This window comes from Oreochromis niloticus, linkage group LG14, assembly GCF_001858045.2.
Source record: "Oreochromis niloticus isolate F11D_XX linkage group LG14, O_niloticus_UMD_NMBU, whole genome shotgun sequence".
Taxonomy (NCBI): domain Eukaryota; kingdom Metazoa; phylum Chordata; class Actinopteri; order Cichliformes; family Cichlidae; genus Oreochromis; species Oreochromis niloticus.
The window spans coordinates 6658251-6679871 of record NC_031979.2 but is presented as its reverse complement, the minus strand read 5'-3'; the positions used below and the strand labels follow the sequence as shown (position 1 = coordinate 6679871).

General features: G+C 41.3%; 2 protein-coding genes across 3 annotated transcripts; both read right to left on the bottom strand.

Annotated features, from left to right (window-relative positions):
- Positions 1-1056: 1056 nt before the first annotated feature.
- On the bottom strand, positions 1057-8019 carry serpine2 (serpin peptidase inhibitor, clade E (nexin, plasminogen activator inhibitor type 1), member 2). 2 transcript variants are annotated; one of them, XM_019345109.2, is made up of 10 exons: positions 7776-8019; positions 7139-7219; positions 6503-6781; positions 6162-6389; positions 5530-5727; positions 2668-2866; positions 2480-2577; positions 1906-1992; positions 1694-1777; positions 1057-1598 (listed from the first exon to the last, which is right to left on the bottom strand). In XM_019345109.2, exons 2-10 carry the CDS (start codon positions 7167-7169, stop codon positions 1561-1563), a joined length of 1242 nt encoding a protein of 413 aa, XP_019200654.1. In that variant the 5' UTR covers positions 7170-7219; positions 7776-8019; the 3' UTR covers positions 1057-1560. The 2 variants fall into 2 exon arrangements, with proteins under 2 accessions (XP_019200654.1, XP_019200655.1); XM_019345110.2 differs by lacking the exon at positions 7139-7219 and having other exon boundaries at positions 1325-1598; positions 7776-8017.
- Positions 8020-9683: 1664 nt separating this feature from the next.
- Positions 9684-21203, bottom strand: prss59 (serine protease 59, putative). The gene is made up of 9 exons (XM_005460993.4): positions 20969-21203; positions 20583-20764; positions 19381-19613; positions 18220-18355; positions 16483-16597; positions 12435-12636; positions 11067-11157; positions 10750-10952; positions 9684-9979 (listed from the first exon to the last, which is right to left on the bottom strand). Exons 1-9 carry the CDS (start codon positions 21200-21202, stop codon positions 9870-9872), a joined length of 1506 nt encoding a protein of 501 aa, XP_005461050.1. The 5' UTR covers position 21203; the 3' UTR covers positions 9684-9869.
- Between the last annotated feature and the right edge of the window lie 418 nt (positions 21204-21621).

The following is a 21621-nucleotide window of genomic DNA, read 5'->3' as shown; positions in this document are numbered from 1 at the left end:
TGCTGGAAAGACACTTTCTCGCACTGAGTCACATGTTGTATTACTTCCGCCCTTCCGAAATGGCACCAGATTTGTGCGATCACCTGTGGGTGGAGCCTCCACTGTTCTGGGCTCAGACCCCCCCATACATAATGTCCGCTGCTGTGTTCAGGGGACCTGGCACATGGACTGCCCTGAAGGAGAGGAAAAGGGGGTTAGCCCACAACCACAGCTGGGCAGCCAGTCTGCAGAGGGGAGGAAAGCCTCCCCTCGTGGACCGCTCCCCACCCTACTGGGAAGGCTTTTGATGATTCAGGCAGAGCCCCAGAGCCTGAACATGGGAGACCCGGAGGGCAACATGGCTGCGGCACTGTTCTACTTAGGAGGTGCAGACTAGCCTGTTGTATATAATTATATAAATAATTATTCGATCTCCTGCTAAATTTATAAGTTTGCTCATTTCAAAAGAATTGAACAGTCCCAAATTTTATGGTACTTTCATCTTTTAGTGGAGAAAGGCAACTGAAAATCCAGAAATATATTCATGAAAGTTACGCATTGATTTGCATGTCACTGAGTGAAATAAGTATTTGATCCCCTACAACCCAGCCTGAATTCTGGCTCCCACAGATTTGATTACAGTCAATGAATTACAGATATTCCTGATCTCAACGAGTTATATGTAGAACTTAGGATCCCAAACACACCACCAAGGCTACAAAGGAGTAGCTAAAGAACCAGCACATGGAGTGGCCCAGCCAATCTCCAGACAGAGATTCTGTGAAGGGAGCTGAAGCTTGGAGTTGCTAAGCAGCAGCTAAGGAACCTAAAGAATTTAGTTTCTGTAAAGAGGAGCGGGCCAAAATCCCTCATGAGATGTGTGCAAACCTGGTAACCAACTACAGGAAAGTGTTGTGCACACCAACAAGAGTTTCACCACCAATTACTAAGTGATGTTTTGCTTGGAGATCAAATACTTATTTCACTCAATAACATCCAAATAAATGTATAACTTTTATACAAAGTGTTTTTGGATTTTTGATGTGTCTCTCTCCATTAAAATAAACTTAACTGAACTGACCAGAAACATTAGAGAATCTTTATTTATTTTGGCAAACTTACAAATTGAGCAAAATCGTTCTAACAGCATCAATATTGCTGTAACTTAGGAGTGAAACGTAATACAGACTGGAGTTACAACACGAAACGGAAACACTGACATGATAAATAAACTGATTATCCTACTCCAGAGAAGAGAAAATACACAACTGACATTCAAAGTCTTTTAAAAACGTCATCAATTAAAAAAAAACGTATACAAAAAAAAATTAAAACAGTTGGAAAATTTAGTCAGCAAAATACATTTTATACAGCATGTTATGCAATACAGAAAATAAGTAGCATAAAAAGCAACATTTAAAACAAATCACATCATATATCCACATTGTACAAACATGTTTAGCAAAGTGTGTTCTGTATATGTAAGAGTGTGTTTATGTTTATTTTGTATTCTGATACATGGCAGTGTATAAGCATATCCTGCTGTGGTAAATGATGCTATGGCTGATGACGGGGCTGCGCTCAAGGCTCGTTGATCTGGCCCATGAAGAGGATGGTACCTGGAGACAGACGCAAGGAGAACTCGTCATGGTGTCGTGCTTTACAATCAAACATTTTTCAGCATTTTAAGGTGGAAATGGAAGAAAATCTGTACCTGTCGGGTTATGTCTGATGAGGAACATAAAAGGTCTGTCCACTGTAACCCAGGGTGGGGAGGAACGGGCCAACAAAATAGCAGCTAAAAAAAAAAAAAAAAAAAAAAAAAAAAAAGCAGCACAATAAACCCCCCGAAAACAAAAACAGAACATTGTTAAAACATGGGAGAAACTTTATGTCAAAGTCGAGGCTTACTGAACAAATGCTTACTAGTGGCTGCTGCTGCTTTTGTTCCATCTTCATTCACGATTATTTTGGCTTTCTGGAGTGCCTTGGATACATACACAGGCTCCGAACCTGAGGAACCAACAATACACAATCATCTTTGCTTTCTCAGTATGAATCAGACCTGCCACATGCAACATAGACTGCATAAATATGAAAGTATGTTATAGTCCTTTGTAAGCTACATCACATGATGGCAATAGAGCATCCCCATCTGCTGGAAAGCTGATGGGGTACTTTCCTAGGGAAAATCCTACAAACTCTTGGCCAATTAAACCACAGGGTGGCACTAGAGCTCTTCATCCCCATCTCTTCTCATTCCAAACTTTCAATAAGATAATGAATGGCTAGACAAGAGGAGCAGTGATTCAGTGTTTCACAGTGAACAGCCAACTACGATTCAAGCTCCTTACTGGCCATCAGTGACTCTCTGTAAACAGCCAACAATCCATTCATGCTTCCAGGCTCTGCTCATATCCAAATAGACTGGATAAATACTGTGGTGGTGCAAGAGAACATGCGTCAGCGTCTGGTTTGCAGTGACTCTGCTTTCACTCACTGAGGTGTCTGAAGTCAGCTTTGTCCTCACTGAAAATGTTCGTGATTCCCAGAGCTGAAAGTGGATCCTTCAAATCCACCTCTGCATCGGCCATAAACCTGAGAACACAACGTAGACAATGTCAGACGACAATGTCACCATGTATTAAATTTGAAGGGACATTATATTTATGTGCGTTTGTGCCTTACTTTGGGATGAGCAGGCGGACTTTCCTCATGTGCATCAGTTTGGTCCAGCTCTGCACTGTGGCTGTGCTGATGTGAGGAATGACACGAGACAGAGGGGTGTCCTCTTCAGACGGGAGAACGATTAGCATGCTGATGGTGTTGCCATGATAAGGAAGCTCAATTACCTTGTATTTGAGACCCTGAGGTGTGGAGGCTAGGCCTAGCAGAATACAAAAATCTGAAGTTAGAATGGTGCTAATGCTGCAAAACAGAATTCCATCCCCTCCAGATTATCTTTCTACCAACCCTGCACCAGCCATCACCATTTTCATAATAATGAAGTTTACCATGAATACAATGGTCAAATACAAATAAAATCTAAAAGACAAGTAAACACTACAGGTACTGAACACCACACACACATCTGTAATCGCCCTTTTAGCACAGCACACCTTGATGACCCTCAAAACTTTCCCCTGAACTACTGAGTTCTAAGTTAAACTATCTGTAAGACAGTCACCACTAATCATCACGATTAACAGAAACATGAATTCTGCTCTCCCACAGAAAATTATAAATGTCAGTCAAAGCTCACCCTTTTATACTGAATGGTCCAGAAGGAAGAAAGTTAAGGTTTTCAAGATGTTTTATGGGGGAATTAAGAAAATGAAGATCAAGAAAAACATCAAGCTATAATTTTACTTAATTACTGTTGCATGTATAACTTTGTATTACCTCACATTATGAGGCCTTCAGTATGGTGCTATAGTACTTGATGTTTGTAGTTAAGTACTACAGCATGTGTGTGTATGTACTTTGAACTGCTGCTTTAATTTCCCTTGTGGGATCAATCAAGTAAGGTTATTTCAAGGCAAAGACATTAATAAAACAGAACGCATTTTGAAGTGTTTGAGGTGTAAAAAAAAAAAAGAAAAAGAAAAGAAAGAATAAAAAAAAGAAGAATGACAAAAACAGGTTTCATCGCATGGTTACACTTGTCATTTTTCTCCAGTTCTTTCTTACATAAACTTTACAATGTAATATTATTTATTTTTTTCAAAGTCTTGCCAAACTGCAGATTTTGCCAGGACTTTCCAGTGAACAACTCTGAATTTGTGTGGGTAAATGTTTTTGTTTAACCACAATGGTAATCAGTGATGGTTATCACTTTCTATTTAGTCTGGAAGCAGAAAATCCCCGGCTTCCTGAGAACAAACATACTCTCTCAGAAAAGACCCATGCAGAACACCAACTATAAAGATACTGTGTTAAATCAGCTAATAAGGGGCTATAGCATAAGACATATGCATGGTACAGTTTTTGCAGCTTTCAACATTTCACCCAATTCAAATATGTCATTAACATTGCTTAAAGTTTGAGGCAGCACTTTATAGCTTTTAAGTAACACCTTTTCGTGCAAGTAGATACCCTAGAATGATGTACAAGAACAGCAAATGTGGAGCTCAATCAAAGCACACAACATAAGAGCAGTACCACACCAGAGGTATGAAGACTCCCTCCCATTTTCAGGCTGTTTATGCATATTACACCAACCTACCTATTACAAAGTCAGATTGCCAAGTAAGTGTAAATGCCATCATAGCCATGAAACATAACTGTACCAGGGCCACTACATTCTACTGTTCTCTTTAGGACCCATCTGCTAGCTTGAAGACAATAATCCAAGCAACAGACTATCAACACTAAACTCAAAACACTTTAGGACGCTGAAGAAAGTCAGATATCTGTAACTTGCAGCTTAACATGGCCTTAGTTCAACTCCACCACTGTAAGAGCGTCTGTCCACAGCACTCGCAGGCCAGCACAACTCTGACAAGTCACCTAAATATAGACCTCTGACTGGTGTATCATTTCATTTCACACAGGACTAAATAATATCCTACAGAAGTGGCATGTCCAAGTCCTTAAAAAACAAAACAAAAAAACCCAACTCAACACAAACTCGCATATGAACCATAAACTGGCAGTGACTGCAGCTGGAGTGCAATAATTTGGCAGTAGATGATGGCAGATGAGGTCTATTATCAATGAAGGCTGTACAAAGTAAAGAAGTTCAGAGAAGCATCAGGTACTGAAAGAAAAGTAAACCAACCCAATGTTATGTTGAAGAGGACTAGTTATGCTTTTCATTATTTTCTGTGACAAATAACTGACACTGGTGCAGTGGTTTTCCTATTAAACAAGGTCAACAAGGTGTAATATAAGTAGGACATAGTATGTAAAAATTGACAAGGCAAAAGCTCACGCTGCTCTAAATATACCATTTCCCAGCTTTTTTCCTATTCTTGACTGCATGATGAGGGCAAATGCACCAGATTTGGTCCTTTAAAATACACCGTGCCAGCTGTGAGCACAGAAGCCCCACTCACCAGTGGGTGAGCTTTCTTCTGCCAATCACAAGAAGGCTTGCTAAAAAGGGCAGTGAGAGGAGGGACACCAGCTCGTTTCCAACAATGGATAAACTGAAGAGCTGCACCAAGATCCAGTATAAAAAACAGGAATTATTCTTAACGCTCAAATCATGTACAGCTACGTTAGTAACATAGAACAAATATATGGTGCTGACAAAACTGAACTTCTGTAAACCCCACACCGCAGTAATGTAATGGTTGATAAGCCAAGAGAGACTTTGTAGCACAAGCATTCACAGTAGCCAGTTCAGTTTTACTAGTCTGTAGCCATGTGGCAGAAGAGCTTTCTAATTATTGCCAAAATGTATCTAAAGGTTGCTTTGCAGTGGAAAGCAATATAGACTGATAGTAATGTAGAATAATATGGCCTTTTTTTAGCATCATGATTTATCTAAAACACTGACTGCTCTTTTAGACACATTTAAATTTTTTGTCTCACATCACCGCTCACCTATGTTAAAGATTGATAACTGGGACATCATTAGCACTTTAGTATCGGTTCCATCGCCCCGGGTGAAGGTCCTCATCTTGGTGTTCTCAGGCTGGAAGCGAGACTTCCACAAGCCTTTGAAGTAGATGGAGTTGACAACGACCAGACGGGTCAGAGCAGGATTCAGCATGTCTGCTTTGATCAAGCTGGGGATGTGACCTGGATAAATATGCAACATAGGAGCATTATTCCATCAGCAAGGTTTGATTTAAAAACCCACACATCATGTCTTTTTTATCCATTTTGAGACAGAGAAGGTAAAACTGTAGCACCATGTAGGGGCAACCAATCAATACAGCAGAAAATTGAGTGCATTAACAAGTCAGACATTTTAGAACATGGGCTGAATAACAGTCCTGCAGTATTTTGAATGTGTTGATGCAAAAAAGGAAAATGATCTTGAAGGTGACAATAAGCCTTGTAGCCAAGTATACAAGAAGTCCAAAACATGGACGCAGAAGTCTCCCCTTCCTTAGGTAAAACCAGTCCTTCTGCACCCACTTTAGGGAAGGAATGCCTACACTCAGATTCAACTGCATTCAAAGATGGAAGTTTAGTTTCTGTATACAGCTATAATTGACAGCCACTGTTACCTTTGGTTTTATTGTTGACCCACTCATTGACTTCATCGGCTGCTGCATCAGGGTTGCTGAAGTCCAGGCTCCTGCTCTGACACTGGAAGTTCTCTTTGTTGGAAGTCACAAAAGCCTCCTGCATGGGGAAACCCTTCTGGCTGAACATAGCATTTGCGATCAGCACGATGTCCTGGTTGGCTTTGCCTGTCAAGTTCTTATGCAGCTTCTTCAACATCTTGTAAGGACCTGTGCAAACCACGTAAACTTTTAACTGTTCCTCAACACCACCCAAGGTTTTTATATGTTAGGCTTAAAACTGTAGGACTCAAACAACATCTATAGCCTGAAATATTTCTTACCATTTTTCTTGTAACGGAGAGCATTAAGGATTTGCTTCCTTGTTTCCCCGTGGGCTCCAGATAACAGCATGCCAAGGATTGAAGCCACCCCATGAGGCGAGAGCACCACATTTTCCAGGGGCTTGGCATGAACTACTTGCTGAAACACCTGGATGCCGAGATCAGAGCCCCTTTCACCGTAAGATGGTGCTTGGGACAGCACCCCCTTATGGCTGCACAAGGCCACCAATGCACAGAGGCACAATAAGGACATGTGCTCCATTTTGATACTTGCAACACCTACATAAACATTAGGAGAGGCAATTAGGATGACATTCATTTTATTTGAAGAAGTCATCTACCACTTCATGCATTTTTTAAACCACGTCTATAATAGATGGTTGTGACTCATGAATAAACACATATACCTTTACTCCCTCTTAAAGCAGCAAAATCATTCATTCAGTGTTGCAAGGTCTGACTAACTCTTACTCACTGCGTCTAAACATCACAAGCTATCCATAGCCAGAACACTTGAACTGCACCCTTCGTTCCTTTTAATTTGAGCTCAAAATAAGATTTAAGACCATTTTGGGGAAAATGCTTCAGCCTAAAAATGGCCACAAGAGCCAGACTCAATTCTTGGTGGGGACTTACTGAAGAGGGGCTGTATTTGCAGTGTGAACATAAATTAGGGCAAGTTGTATAGCTGCCACGTTTATTCACCAACGGCTCGTGCTGTTAAAAATAATAATAATATTACTATTGCTGAGAAAACACGGAAATGGATTTAACATGCAGTTTTCAAATAATCAACCAGAGTCCTTTTACAAAACATCGTATTCAGAAGTCTGACGCACTCTAAATCAGCACTCAACCATAATATTCCGCAACTGTATCAGGTGAGGAAATAGCAGGAAGCGTGAACATTAACTTATTAATTTGTGTAATAGAGTTGACCCCCACCCGTCAAACATTTAAACAACTACCAGTCCAGTTTTAAAGTGCTTTAAGAAAAACAACAAAAACAATACAAAACAGGTCACGTGAACAACTACAATTATGCAGAACTACAATTAACTTCCATATGGTTCTTTGGGGAAAAAAATAAAAAAATCTGTTGAAAACTGGTAAACGTTAAAAACCGACAAAATATTTCTGCGCTAGGGTGCGGGCATATTTTCTTATTTTATTTCTTTAAATTAGATGCAATGCCAATTAAAATAGCTACGTGTGTTGACTCTTAAAAATAAATTACGTTAAAGAAAAGAAGAAAAAAAACGCTAGTCCTTACCTAACCCGAGGGGCTTCGATTAGACTTGTCCCGCAGGTGAAATTGCAGCCGGTATTAGTCCGCTTTTTCACTGCCGTTCAAACGACAACTCAAGTAGTTAACCCGCAAAGTCCACGAAGAGAGATCTTACTCTGGAGAAAGTTACACCTACTAGTGACTCCACCGCAGTTTCAAACAGGAATTTATCCTACTGTGAACCCCGCCTTCCGACCGAGCAGCCGACCACAAAACAGACATCCGTGTCTGCGTCAAACACGGATGTGCGTCCGCTACACTTTCAAAGTAAAGGTCAGAAAAAACCCTAAAGATTGTCGTTTTTAAACTCCCATAATTTAAAATGAGATTTATCCTCATAATTTAGCAAAGTTGTAGCTCACATTTCTCCGATAAGCAAAAGCAGATTAGATAATGATTAGCTTCATGAAGCTACTTCCGGTGATGGCTTGGCCATCCAACTTGACACAACAACAGGACGTGTGGGAATGTTTAAAAGCAGTGTGAAACGTGCAAAAATAGTTATGTTTTGTCATATGAAATGAGAAATTACGGAGAGCCTACACTTTACCCTGATGAATATCAACATCATCAAAAATTGTCAAATTACTACGGAGACCCTTTCAAAGTGTCCCTAAATATTTCTAAGACTAACTATTGCTTAGTCTTTTCCAGTTATATTTATACAAACTACATTTCACAGAGAATTTGAAAAATATATGCCCATATGAGAAAATTTTTCTATCTGATGGGTAGAAAGTGCAGCTGGAAAGTGTCTCACACACACTTAAACACACCTGAGAAGAGGCCGAGTTTCAATTACATCCCCGCTACTGCCAAAGTGAGGATTAGGAGTAGGTTACTGGAGGTTTGAATTACAGGGGATTACAAGGGAGTGTGTGAGTAATTACTGCTAAAGACATCATAAATGTTTACCTCGACACACTGGACAGTGATCTGTCACATAACCTTATAATTCACTTGTATATTTTTTAGGTTGAACCTTGGGTTTAATAAGTTCCTTTCCCAGCCTCGAGTAAATAACTAGATCAAGGCTGTAAAAATACAACATGGGACACCCACAGTGGGGCTGCGTTCTGATCTACAGCTTTTGCTGAGTGTGTGTTTGGAATGGGGAGGGTCCTCCATGTCCAGATGCAGAGATGGGACCGTTATCATTGTTAGGGAAAGTGGGTCATTTTGTCTGAGTTGGGAGAATTCTGAGAAGGTCAGCGAACCCACAGCTGTGCACTACAATCGTGTCTTCCTAGGTCTCTCCTGATACTGATTTTTAAGCTAAACCCATCTACTTCAAAGGCAAAAAACATAAGAACACTGCCACCAACCCCATTGTGCAACTTGAAGCCCCAAATGTTTCCAGTGCACCTCTCTCTGGGCCAAACTAGAGATGATAATCACGCTTCTCCTGCTGGGTTTTATACACACTCTTATCAAACACAACTAAACTTTTGCTGAACAAAACCAGATGTGTGCATGTTTGTGGAACACAAAAACACAAAGACATGAAGTGGAGCCATTTCTCGTCAAATTCCCAGTTGAAAGGTTCACTGCTGCCCGTTTAAACAGGACTCTCATTCTTCTGTTGAAGTGAAAGGTCGCTAACCTTGGTTTTGAAAGCTTCATTAATGTTTTAAAGGCTTCTGCGGAAGCTGAAGTTTCTCAGTGCCAAAAGCATTTTGTCCAGATTTAGCGAGTGCTGCCTCCAAAAGCAAACAGCTTTTCCACACGAAAATTGATTAACTACAGCAATTATCCAGGCTACCTATGACTAAACCTAAGAAATCAAATATATGCCTAGGAGAGTTAAACCTGACATTATAAACTCACTAAGAAAAACTGTTCTAATTCTGCAAGATTCCATTTTTGAAACAAAGTACCCGCAAATACAAGAAATAATTTAAAAAAAGAAAACTTTATTTATGAGCTCAAAACTTGAACTTGGACCTAAAGATTCTTGTGCAAAATAGAATTTCAAATCAACCAGAAATTTGGCAGGAAGCTAAGCACTCTTCTCCCACTCTCAGTGACCTGAAGTATTACGCTTCAGTTGCAAAGCCACTGCTGGCTTATTTAGCTCAGTCATTGCTTCAGCCACTGCTGCAGAAGTAAGAAGATGTGGTCACGGGCCAGGGTCAGCTGTGGGGGATCGTCACTCCTGGCTGGGTACATGTTGGCGCAGTGAGATGTTCCTGGATCGAAGAAAGAAAAAAAAAAGAAAGTGGATAAAGCATGCAAGAGAGACAAAAAATAAAAAATATAGATGGAAACAAGAGTTCCAAGCACAATTAACCAGCAAATAAAATTAGAGCTGAACAAGTAAAGCATTGTTCTACTCTGAATTAGCTGTTTGGCTTATGTAATGTAAAGCAACCACAAACATAGTTCAGTCTCAGTGTGGACTTGTTAAAAGAAACAAAACAAAACAAAAAAAAGTCAGTGCAATCTGATGTACAGTTTGTAAGGCATTTACTTAAAGGGGACCTCACTTCCAGCTTCACTGTTATATTGTTAAACTCTGCTTTCAGTGACTCACAGTTTAAAGAAATCTTTATCTTATGTGGGGCCTGCTGTTCCTTTGAGCCAACCTCTGACTGGCTGTCCCTCACAAACAGAAGATCTAAACAGCAGGTGGTTGTGGCTTCTGTGTTCACAGCCAGAGATGTATACCTGAGATGAACATATCAAGGACCACTGCTCTCACTGACATCATTTAACAAAAACAAAATAAACAAACAAACAAAACACAACAACAACAACAACAAAAAAAAAAAAAAAAAAAAAAAAAAAGGGATAATAGGGATGTTTAGAGTAGTGTGCAGCCCGACCTTTTGGTTATCAGGGATTATTTGGAGATATGCTGATCTCATGAGTTGAAACAGACATTTTACCCACAAATGTGTATCCAGAGTGTAAAACATAAACTTAACATAAAAATTCATTATGCATAATTTTTGTTCACCTTTGATGAAAATCGCAGGTAGGTCAGCTGAGATGTCCTGGGTGATCCCCAAGGCATGCCAGGGGTCAATGGAGCCATTGGGGAACACAATTCTGCTTGAGCGGATGTTGTAAGCGCCGTAATACTCATTGCTCTGCGTGACAGCCTCCGCCACCTGCTCAGCACTGATGTTGTAAAAGTTTGTACACTGTTTCAGAAAATATCTGGATGGGAAGAAAAAGAAAAAAAAAAACAAAAAAAACAAACAAACAATAAGAATGACAACTGAATATGCAATTAAGTATGTGAGGTTTACTGGCCATGTTTGGTGTACTCACACAAGAGGGAAGCCAGCGAACGGCTGGTTGGGTGAATCAGTGCTCTGGTAGAATCCAAATTCAGCACAGGTCTGGTAGACCCACTGTCTCCCTGTCAAGACATACACAAAAATGTACCCATGAACAGCATGTTCATTTCCTTGTTAGCATTATACACGCTATGTTATTAGAGCTAGCATTTCTAATAATCATCTTAAAATCACCTTGATAAAAAAAAGTATTCATTTTCAGTTATTCAGCCATAATAAATACAGGAAACAACTTGACTGGAGCCCCAAGACAAAGAGGTGGGCAGGGAAGGTTATGCAAGCGCATCCCAAAGGCTTTTCAAAGAGACCACATCCTGTTCCCGTGACCCCACTCCACCCCACCCCTCCACCACAGCCCTCTCACTAATGAAGTCTGAGCTCACAACAGAAACAAGTGACCCTGGATAAAAATGTCATTTTGACTACAAAGTTGTTATATATGTGAGCCCAACGTCATGTGTGCATTTCTTCTTCTATATTATGTGCAGTATAAACCATGGGTGTTAAAGGGGATGCTGTTATGCCAAATTCACTTCCCTGTTTTTAAACACATCTCCAGTGTGTCCCTAGACCGACAAATGGAATAGATTAACCCAATATTTCTTTTCTCTGCGGAACAGGAAGTGTCTCTGAATGAGCCATTGTGGTTTGCAGCCAGTTGTGATTCAGCACAGGTAAAAGCACCACCTCCAGGTAGAAAAGAACTGAGCTCCTGAATTCAGATCTAGCAGCTCATGTGTGTTCCGTTTGCGTTGGCATATAAACCTACAAAAAACAGGAAGCGTGACGGCATACACAGCCATGGCAAAAGGAATGACTCGTATAACACTTTTGGCTGGAACTGGAAAGATATATTCTGGGGCACATGTCGGACTTAATTTAACTTTAAAAAGTGGATACAATATTGGAACTTTAAGCCCTCGTGAAAACTTAGTTTAGAAAAAGCAGCATTATTTGGGGATGTTATGCCAGGATTTATTTAGTAGTAAAGTTAAGCAATACTCCCGAATTAGCTTTTCTTCTTTTATTTTGGTTGTTCAAATCCTTCCATCAGCACAGTAACCACATGCCAGAACAAGCCTGTGACTGTTCTATTACATTTCCTGAGGCTACTGCAGTGCTCCTGAATTATTGTTGGATGACAGTGGAAAGTCACGATGAGACGTGACAGTTTCCCTTAAGTGCAACAACAAAAATAAACTACTCCACTAGCAAAACAACAAAAGAGAGCCTAAAATTGCAAGGTACAGAAATATCTGTTTCATAAGGACCACAAGCTAAAACTAAATAAAATGACCAAACCAAATACCACTTCCAAGGAAGACGCATCCACACCCACCTGCCCCTGCAGCCGGTCCATCCCAGGATGTGTTAGTCATGTCGCTGACGTATTTGCTGAAGCTAGTGTCCAGGCATTTCATAGAGAAGGTCTCCATCATGAGACGGGCCACAGCTGCGTATCTGGCGTAGGGGTCTCCCAGTGAGCTGTCAGTCATCACACTACACAGCACCTTGATGGTGATGTTGGTACCAGTAAGACCCTTTAATGACATATCACAGCACACCACAAGGAAAAGTAGATGGTTAGGATGGCATAGAAACACTGTTTTCTCCATTCTGTTGATGGCAAGATGTGCTCTTATATCATTTTAATTTTTCAGAGCGGCTATTTTGGGTTATTATACCTTTGACCAAAGTTTCAAATAAATCAGTGTTTGCACAAATACAGGGAGGGACAGTGGCGCTGTTGTTAGGACTGTCACCATACCGCACCACTCAAGGCCACACATCTGAAAATGGATGTGGAAATAATCTCTGAGCCATAACTTTAGGCTTTAGTTTCTGGGGGTTTTTTTGTTTGTTTTTTTTTTTCCCCCCTCACCCTCACTCTTGGCTTTATATGATATCACAGAAAGAGAATACCCTAATATGGTCACAACTAGCTGCAAGACCAAATTTAAGCTCCTACAATACAGAGTGTATAACTGGATGTGAATAATAAATCCTTAATCCCCATCCTAAAAGATGGTCCCAACAGAAAGTGGCAGTTTCTCAAATGGTTAAGTAGATGAAGTTTGGTCAGCATTTGTCAAACACTAAAACGTATGGCTGGTATGGCACAACAGATGAGCGAGAAGTTGTGTTTGGAAAAGCAAACACATTTAACCCCCCCAAAAACAAAAGACATGACCAAGGTTGAATTAGAAATTATTTTGACTTTGACATTACCAGAAGGTCCAAAACAGCTCCTGAAAGGACCTTGCGGTGTGATTGCCTTTTAAATATTTTGTAGAACCTCAATAACATAACATGAATATTTATTCATTTAATATGTGGACAAGGGCAGGGTATTTTAGAGTTCCCAGATGGTGACACTGAGATGAGGCCAGCTGGCAAGAAATCCATCCTGTGAATCAGTTCCTGTAATTCACACTAATCAACAAAGGCTGTTGTTGCTAATGCGCTCCACCTTTAAGAGAGCAAACATTATCTTCACCCAATCCATCAAATAGTTGGGATATTGCAATCTTAGAGCAGTGGACCAAAAAACAAAACAAAACAAAATAAAGCCAATGGCTAAAACTCTAATCATGGGTAAAACCCAATTCACTCAGTTTTAATTGCAAGGTGATAGTAGCAAAAATACATAGGCACACAGACCAGCAGCATGAAGTGAGGAACAGTTTGCCCCCAGGTATCTTCTAACAACATGCAAGAATGCCTTCACAGGGCACTCTGGGATTTAAGGCGGTGAGAGACTCACTAGCAGGTTGACAAAAGAAGAAAGCTAAAGTTAACTAAACCTTTCATCTTATGCAAATGAGGGTTAACTCTTGGCAGCTGTGCAGTGTTTCGCATATAAAAATCAAGCTGCAGAAATAGCCAATAAGTTTGTTTTACACTCTGGATACACAACTGTGGAGGAAAATATCTGTGTTGCATTTTCAGTGGCCTGTTCTCTTTGGACAAACACGCATAATACATTCATGTCTTTGTCCTTACAAATCTAGCCATCTACAATTAGTGGACATCGTTGATGCAGTTTCTGGCAAGTGTGGTGACCTGCTCCATGTGTGCCCATTATGATCATCAGAGACACTGTGGCTTTTGAGTGGTTGCTTTCCAGCACTCTGGGTGTGCATGTCCATGTATAAGCCCGTCTAAAATTACACTGGCAATTTTGAGTGCCTGAGCATATTCACATTATCAAGTAAAGCTACATCAAAAGCTCTACAGAACCTGGATGGTGTCTTTTTAGCAGTAAAAAGTCAAATTTGGAATACTCTACAGTTTTTGAACTCAGTGGCTACCATCTTAGCTAGAAAGGAAAAAGGAAGGGCTCAAATGATATTGAGCCAAAGGAGGAGGACACATCTTCAGCACCCATGGTAAAGCAGGTATCAGGAGGCAGTCCTGTCCCCCACAGACATGTGCTGCTGAGTGTTTATTTCGAGACAGCACTGCTCTGTCAAAAAGCACTAATGGAAGCATTGAGACACACTGAATGTGCCATTTACCAGAGGGAGGCTACAGGAGCAAACAGGTGGCAGTGATCAGAGTGGTGCTTACGTGCAAAATGAACACCTAAGTGACCTGTGATTACCATCCCCTATTCTATGCAAGAAAAAAAAAAGAAAAAGGAAAAGAAACTATTTGTACTTGCTCTACAAGCTGTACCGTTACATAAGGTCCTTCTGCATTTTAAAAAGCCCCCCACTGACAACCTTAAGCATAAAACCACTGCTGTGACTCTACTGATTGAGTTACACCTCACCCCGAGTTCTTTCCCCAAATTCCTCAGCGGTACCTAAAACCTGGTAGTTTTCTCTGCCTTTTGTGTCAGAGAAGGCAGCTGCTGGCTGTGCCTGTCTGCTAGTACTGTGGACTATGTGGCCCGACGCTCCCCTCAGTTCTTTTATAAGCGTCTCTTTAGCTTGGGGCGACAGGAAACCAGAGAGACCAAAGGCTCTTTTGTTACTTTTTCACATCAGCTTATTGGTAACCGGACTCACGTCTCTTCCAGGCACCAGGGGGACAGAGAGGGGAAGTGATGGGGAGGGAAAAAAAGTCACTTTTCTTTTTTTAAATTACAAAAAAAAAAAGTGAGGAAAAGGTGAAAAAGTACAGTAACCGACAAGAATAATGCACAAAGGGACTTCTATTAAAAGGCTGTACATGTTTACTGCTGTACCACAACAGAATGCTGATCACACACTTGCATGGATTTGTATCCTGTTCCTGAAATCTTACAGAAATGACAAGAAGTTGCCGAGGAAAGTTCAGACAGTGCTGAAGAATAAAAGTGCCAAAAAGCACCAAATATTGACTTTGAAGCTGATTTGCACTGGAAAAACTGTTTTATATACTGTATTTTTGCACATTGGACCCATTTTCCTAGCAGAATATGAAGACACAGGGGTGGGCTAAGATTCTTGCACATTACTGTGCATTTATCATTATTATGGGCTTCATCTTGTGCTAGAAATATTTCCACTAAAATACAAGCAAATCTCAGATAAAAGCACCAGCACCAAACACCACCGTACTTGCTTCTTTTATTTAAAAACAAGTCAAACCCTCCCACCATCCACTGTTATCTACTCTGTTGGCCTCCACTTTGCAGAGCAACAAGCTAGGCCCCACTTCTTATATAAACACACAGACACAGTAAGCAAGCAACAGGTCCCCGACGCAACCTTGGAAAAATTCTCCGAGGCAATATCTCCGGGCCTCTCACTGTTAGACAATGCAGGGTTTATCATGTTTCAGCACACAGCCCGGGCTCCCTGTAACACCCCTGACTCATAGCGGTCTTGCATTCAACTCAGCCCCTGATAGCTACAAAGCCCGTTCAGTGCTTAGTCAGCACACATAAATCATGTCTTAATTAAAACATTCTTTCCATATCAGATGTCTTTTCACATCAAACTGTATCAAAAATACATGCTTGGGCACATTTTGTAGAGCAGCTACACCCAAACACGACGCAAGCCATTTTTACTTACTGAACAACAGCTACAGATATGCATCTGTGCCTGTCCTGCATAGTCAACTGCCGGCATGTTAGTGTAAATCTTTATGCATGTGTACGATTATTTGTGCTGTCAATCATTTACCAACCTCATCCTTAAAGGGAGAACCTCCTCTTAACTGGACCAAATCTGTGGATCTATGACAATGAGAAAGCTTAGAGAAAATGGGCAGTAGGGGATAAATGCTGTGCCCTCTGCAAAATAATAGGAAATTTTCCTGTAAGCAAGTGTTTTCCTTTTGTACTACTTCTAACATATTAAATAATTATCATTTTTGGACTGAGGATATCAAGAAGCACTGCAGAAGCCACATGTCTGGCTCTTTCCCCCAATACAGTTTGGCTTTACCCTCACCTCAAACCCCCTGTTGTCTTCATTGTACTGGACCACATCCATGAAGTTGCCAGCCAGTGTCTCCAGGAAATAGGCAGAATCCATGTCTGTCTGGATCTGTAGTTTGGAACACAAACTGGAGGAGAAGAAACATGGGAATAGGGAAGGATATGAAGAAGTAGGTTGACAGGAAATTAGAAAAACCAGAGGAAAAAATAAATAAATAAAGGGGGGACAAGAGTAAAGTACTAGCCAACAGTATGTGTTTGGGTGTTACTTTCTATATTATGCAGCAAGAAGTAAATCCAAAGAACTGACTTCCCTTTTAATCAAGTATTCATTTATTCAAAGTCAATCCATGCAAATGATTAGGGCCGTCTGTCAAGCTGACAGTAATTAGGGGCAGTGATTGTACCTTACTGAGGTGCGTTTGTGGATGTACATAGTTAAGTGTTCACTTTTGGTTTTATTGGACCCAACTCCCTTGTGTGTGCAGTGAACCAAAACTTCCTCCATGCTCAAGCTGTGACGCAAGCGCTGCATTGCCTGATGTTTTGCGGTTTTAAAGCTGGAAGCCTCCAAACCACCCCTGTGACCTCTGCCTGCAATGAGGACATGTCTGCATGAAGCAGAAATAAAAAGATAGGCAGTGTTCGCAAGTCCCCATGACAGCATTAGCTCTGCAAGACTGCCCACGCCATTGAAGACGCCATTCAACACTGCTTATTTATCATGCTGACAGTCACTATAACAACCTCAAATACAGGCTATAAAATAACATCAGAGGTTGCACACATGGCACGGGTAAGAATGACTTCATGTTTGTAACTGAGAATAATGGAAGTGAATGAAAAGAAAATAATGTAATAAGAGGGCTGAGAAAATGACCCAATAAAAGTAAATGCTGAGGTGCTTTTGTTTACTCAAGGTCTTTTTAAGTAACATTAAGCCTTGAAATCTTAGACAGCCACAGTAATAATAATAAACCCAATGATAAAGTGATGTAAGGAAACACAGTGAGACATTTCTGTGCGCAACCACACAGAAACCCTCCAGGGGCCCCAGCTTCATCCAGATAGCTGAGGCAATACTTCTGGAGCTGTTGACAAGGCTCTGACCCAAGATGACCCTTGCTGCTCCTTGAACCTCTCATACAACCACACACACACACACACACACACACACACACACACACACACACACACACACACACACACACACACACACACACACACACACACACACACACACACACACACACACACCCCTGTACAACCTCAGACTTTGACTACAACTCCAGGTCACACCATCTACCAAAATACCAGCAGTCAGATGTATGGAAGAATCATCTGGTTCTCAATGTGAATAAGATCAGACTAGAGAAGGAAGGGGATGTCAGCTGCACGGTCTGTGTCTAAGCTGGGGCAGCATGTTGATGTGGTGGAGGAATACAAGCACTACCAACAGGCTCAACTGGAAGACCAACACAGAAGGTGTATACAAAAGATGATGATCAGCCTCTGTTTCCTCAGGAAGCTGAGCTTTTTCAGTGTGTGACAAAGGAGATTTTCTAACACCCAGCTGTGGTGAGCATGGTGTACTTTGCTGTGGTCCGTCCGACTGATCAGGAAGACTTGCTCTGTGATCGGCTGCAAACTGGACACTCCTTTTATATAACCTGCCTCAACCTAAGGGCTCCTCTGGTCACGGCAAATAACAAAACAGAAGGATCTCTTCCAGAGAGCAAATGTAACCTACTTGAAGTCTTTGGTGATGTTGTCATAGGTTCTGGGGTCTTTCAGGCGTTCGACGAGGTCATCCGAAGCCTTTTTCACCAGCAATGGGCACTCTGTGTTCTCTGAGGCCAGCGAACGCCAAACAACCTCCAAGTATTCTGGGGGGGGGGGGGGGGGAGAAAAAAAAAAAGGCAGAGGGTGCGTGGACACTTAAACCTGGGCTGGTATAAAAAGACCACAATAACACACACACACACACACAAAAAAGCAAAAAGGGCTTGGTTAACCATACAGGACCATTTTAGAGGCAGTGCAAAAGCACCAATTTATCTTCAAAACAGCATGTGAACCAGTTCCATTTAAATGTTTGAGAGTGTTTATTTGGGTTTCAGTGAGGTTGAAAGTGAAATGATGAGTGAATTTCACAGCTTATGAAAGTCTAAAAGCTCAGAGGAGAAACTCCACATTACACAATCCAGGAATTTTCCCCCCCCTTCTTAAGTGAAAGCCAACCTCTTACTGGTAGTTTCTGACTTACTGCTGTGCTGTTTTGGGAAATGATAACCACAAACTTACTGCAGGACAAAAGAGATGGCTGATGCAAGTACACAATGTACACCATTGGTCCCAGGTGTTTTGTCTCTTACATGTCCCTAAATCCAAAAAGAATGTCTACTGAATGTGTGCGATAGCATCTTAAAGACAGCACATGTGTGGGTGGAAGAGCCTAAATCCATGTTCAAAAGCTCCTCTGACCTTGATTCCAGCCTGCAGTCTTCCGGAGAAAAACAAAGGAGACGGCCAAATACAACACAGACACAGATAGAGAATGAGCCCTCATCTCTGATGTGTCTGAGCCTTTTAGTTCCGTGACACTGACCAAAGCTAGAAAATCTGTCGAGTGGTTCGATTTGATGCTTCGTGTGTTTGGTGAGGGTGTTGATACTGCAGTGTGTTTTTAATGTGTCATGCATTATGTGAAGCTGAATGTAATACTGAGAAGCACAACAAATTATTTTTGAACTTAACGTGGTAATCCCACTTTGTTTCCTGAAAGCATATCCACGTTCAAATCCTAGATTGTTTTAAATGGAGTTCGGCACATTATAAAATCCAGAACTAGACAACATTATTTAGGGCTTTGTTACACTGTTTGAACGTGTTACATCACATCTCTTCTTACCTGGAAAATTGACTGTGGCATAAACAGGTGCACTGGTGGCCACAGAGGCATGGACCAGGTGGGGGTATTTGAGCCTGAACCAAGCAGCCAGAGAACCTGGGTACGACCCACCGAACGCCACCCACTTCCTGTCAGTCAGCCCTCGGGCCTTGGCAATCATGGTGCGAAAGTGTGCTAGGTCAGCCAGTGCCTGACGACTGCTGAGGAAACGCAGGTTGTCTGTGCTGAGGTCCCTAAAAGAAAAGAGAAGCATTCAGTATCAAACCACATTGTTCCATCCAGGCCGGGCTACGGGTAAATTGCAGTGCTGCCATCTAGTGGTGCTGATAAAACCAGCTGATGGTTTCAATGTGAATTTGTTATGATCCTACAGTGCACAGCCAGAGTTGCTGAAAACCTGCAAAGAGCTGTGCAAAGTGATTTAGCCATGCTTAAGAGCAGCTTGCTCTGGCAGAAACTTCCTGTGTAAAGATTCAAACTGAGGTTAGCCACCTGAAAGGCACGCAGCTCACTGGAGCATAAACAAAGGAAGCCCGACATTTTTAATACCAGTTTCTGCACCCACAACATTTTTTTTTTCTGGGGGGGGGGGTAATAACATATTTGGTGTGCAGTACTGCTTAACTTCTGCATTTGATCATTTTTGTTCATGCTGAGCTGAAATTTTTGGAAGTCAGTTATTTTACTCATAGCTACAATTCACAGATGTCCCTTAACCTTATCACATGCAGGCAATCCTGGAGTTCCTGTTCCAAAAATAAGCCAGCTTTAACTCACACTAAACATGGTATTTGAGAGCCACTCATATACGCTACATGAGTGAGTTGTTCGAGTAATTTGTCACAGGAAGAAAAAAAAAAAAATTATATAGTGAAAATGATGATCAAAATATTCTGTGTGTAGGGCCATTTTTGTGAATTATAAACCACAAGTCGCAGCCCTTCTGTCCGAGGGTTAAGACTTTAGGTTTGGGTAAGGGTAAGGGTTTGCAGATGGTTAAACTTGAGAAAAAGCATATCAGGAATGCATTCATGTCAACAAATGCTCTCATAAACCTGCTGAACCTGAAGTAGCGTGCATGTGTGTGTTACCCTCTGCACACAGAGTGAAGCTGAGGGTTGGATACAGAGTTGCCAAGATAGATGACCACACAGACAGAGATTCCTCTCATAAACAGGGCATAATGAGAGGGATAAACATACATTGTAGGGTGACTCTTTCCATAGAAGCGATGTTCAAGCATCAAGCAAAGCGCTCCCAGTTTCTCAGCATAGGTGAGCCAAGTGCCGTGCTCCATCCATGCTGGATTTGCTGGGCCCTCTCCCCCTATCATCAGAAACACCGGCCCACCAGGCCTGTAGAAGGCTTCATTTATAAAGTACATCTGATAGAGAACAACAAAGTGAGAGACATTCAGAAAGTAGAAAAATACAAATAAAAACACCAATGGGGTTGCAGTAAAATGAGCCAAAAAGGCTCCATCTTTCGTGACAGATGCATGCATACTGACACATTTGTCAAATTGCACGAGATTAGATCACACAGTCAAATCAAACAAATGTCCATAAAAATCAACATCTACACCTGCCTGCTTCCACACTCTTGTGTCAGCGCCGTTGAAGTGATCCAATTTCTGTGTAAACCATTGCTCCTCAAACAGAGATCCCTGCTTGGTGTCCTGCGCTTCTTTAAACCTCCTGAAAATGGAGTAGCGACCCTCTCCAACAGTACAGAAAGACAGAAACACGGCTACCTGGCAAAGGAGCACCACGAACGTGTGAAAAGCCATAGTGCTAATAAAGAAGGAAATAGTGAAGGGCATGTGATATAGTGCAGAGAAGTCATATGACAAGTTCTGCTACTTTAGAAAACTCACAGAAAATAGGAAATACCAGCATTCATCTTAAAATCGCACACAGTGCCTGTGTATTTAGAAACTTCGCATATAATTGAAAACCTTATTTTTAATTCTTAAATATATTTTCAAATTGTTTGGGTGTTTTTTCATATGACGTTTGGCCACCTATAATGCACAGAACGGTGTGTAAAAGACACAACCTCTGTTAAAGTTTTGGTCACCGTAACACTGTGAAATTGACGTCAATAATTATGCGTCTACTGTGTGGAGCATGCTTATAGCTATCAAGAAATAGCGAAATAACGCAGTTTTTCTGGTTTTTGACCATGAGATCTCGCGTATCTGGTTCCTGTTTTACGGGGCCTGAAGTACTCACAAAGGAC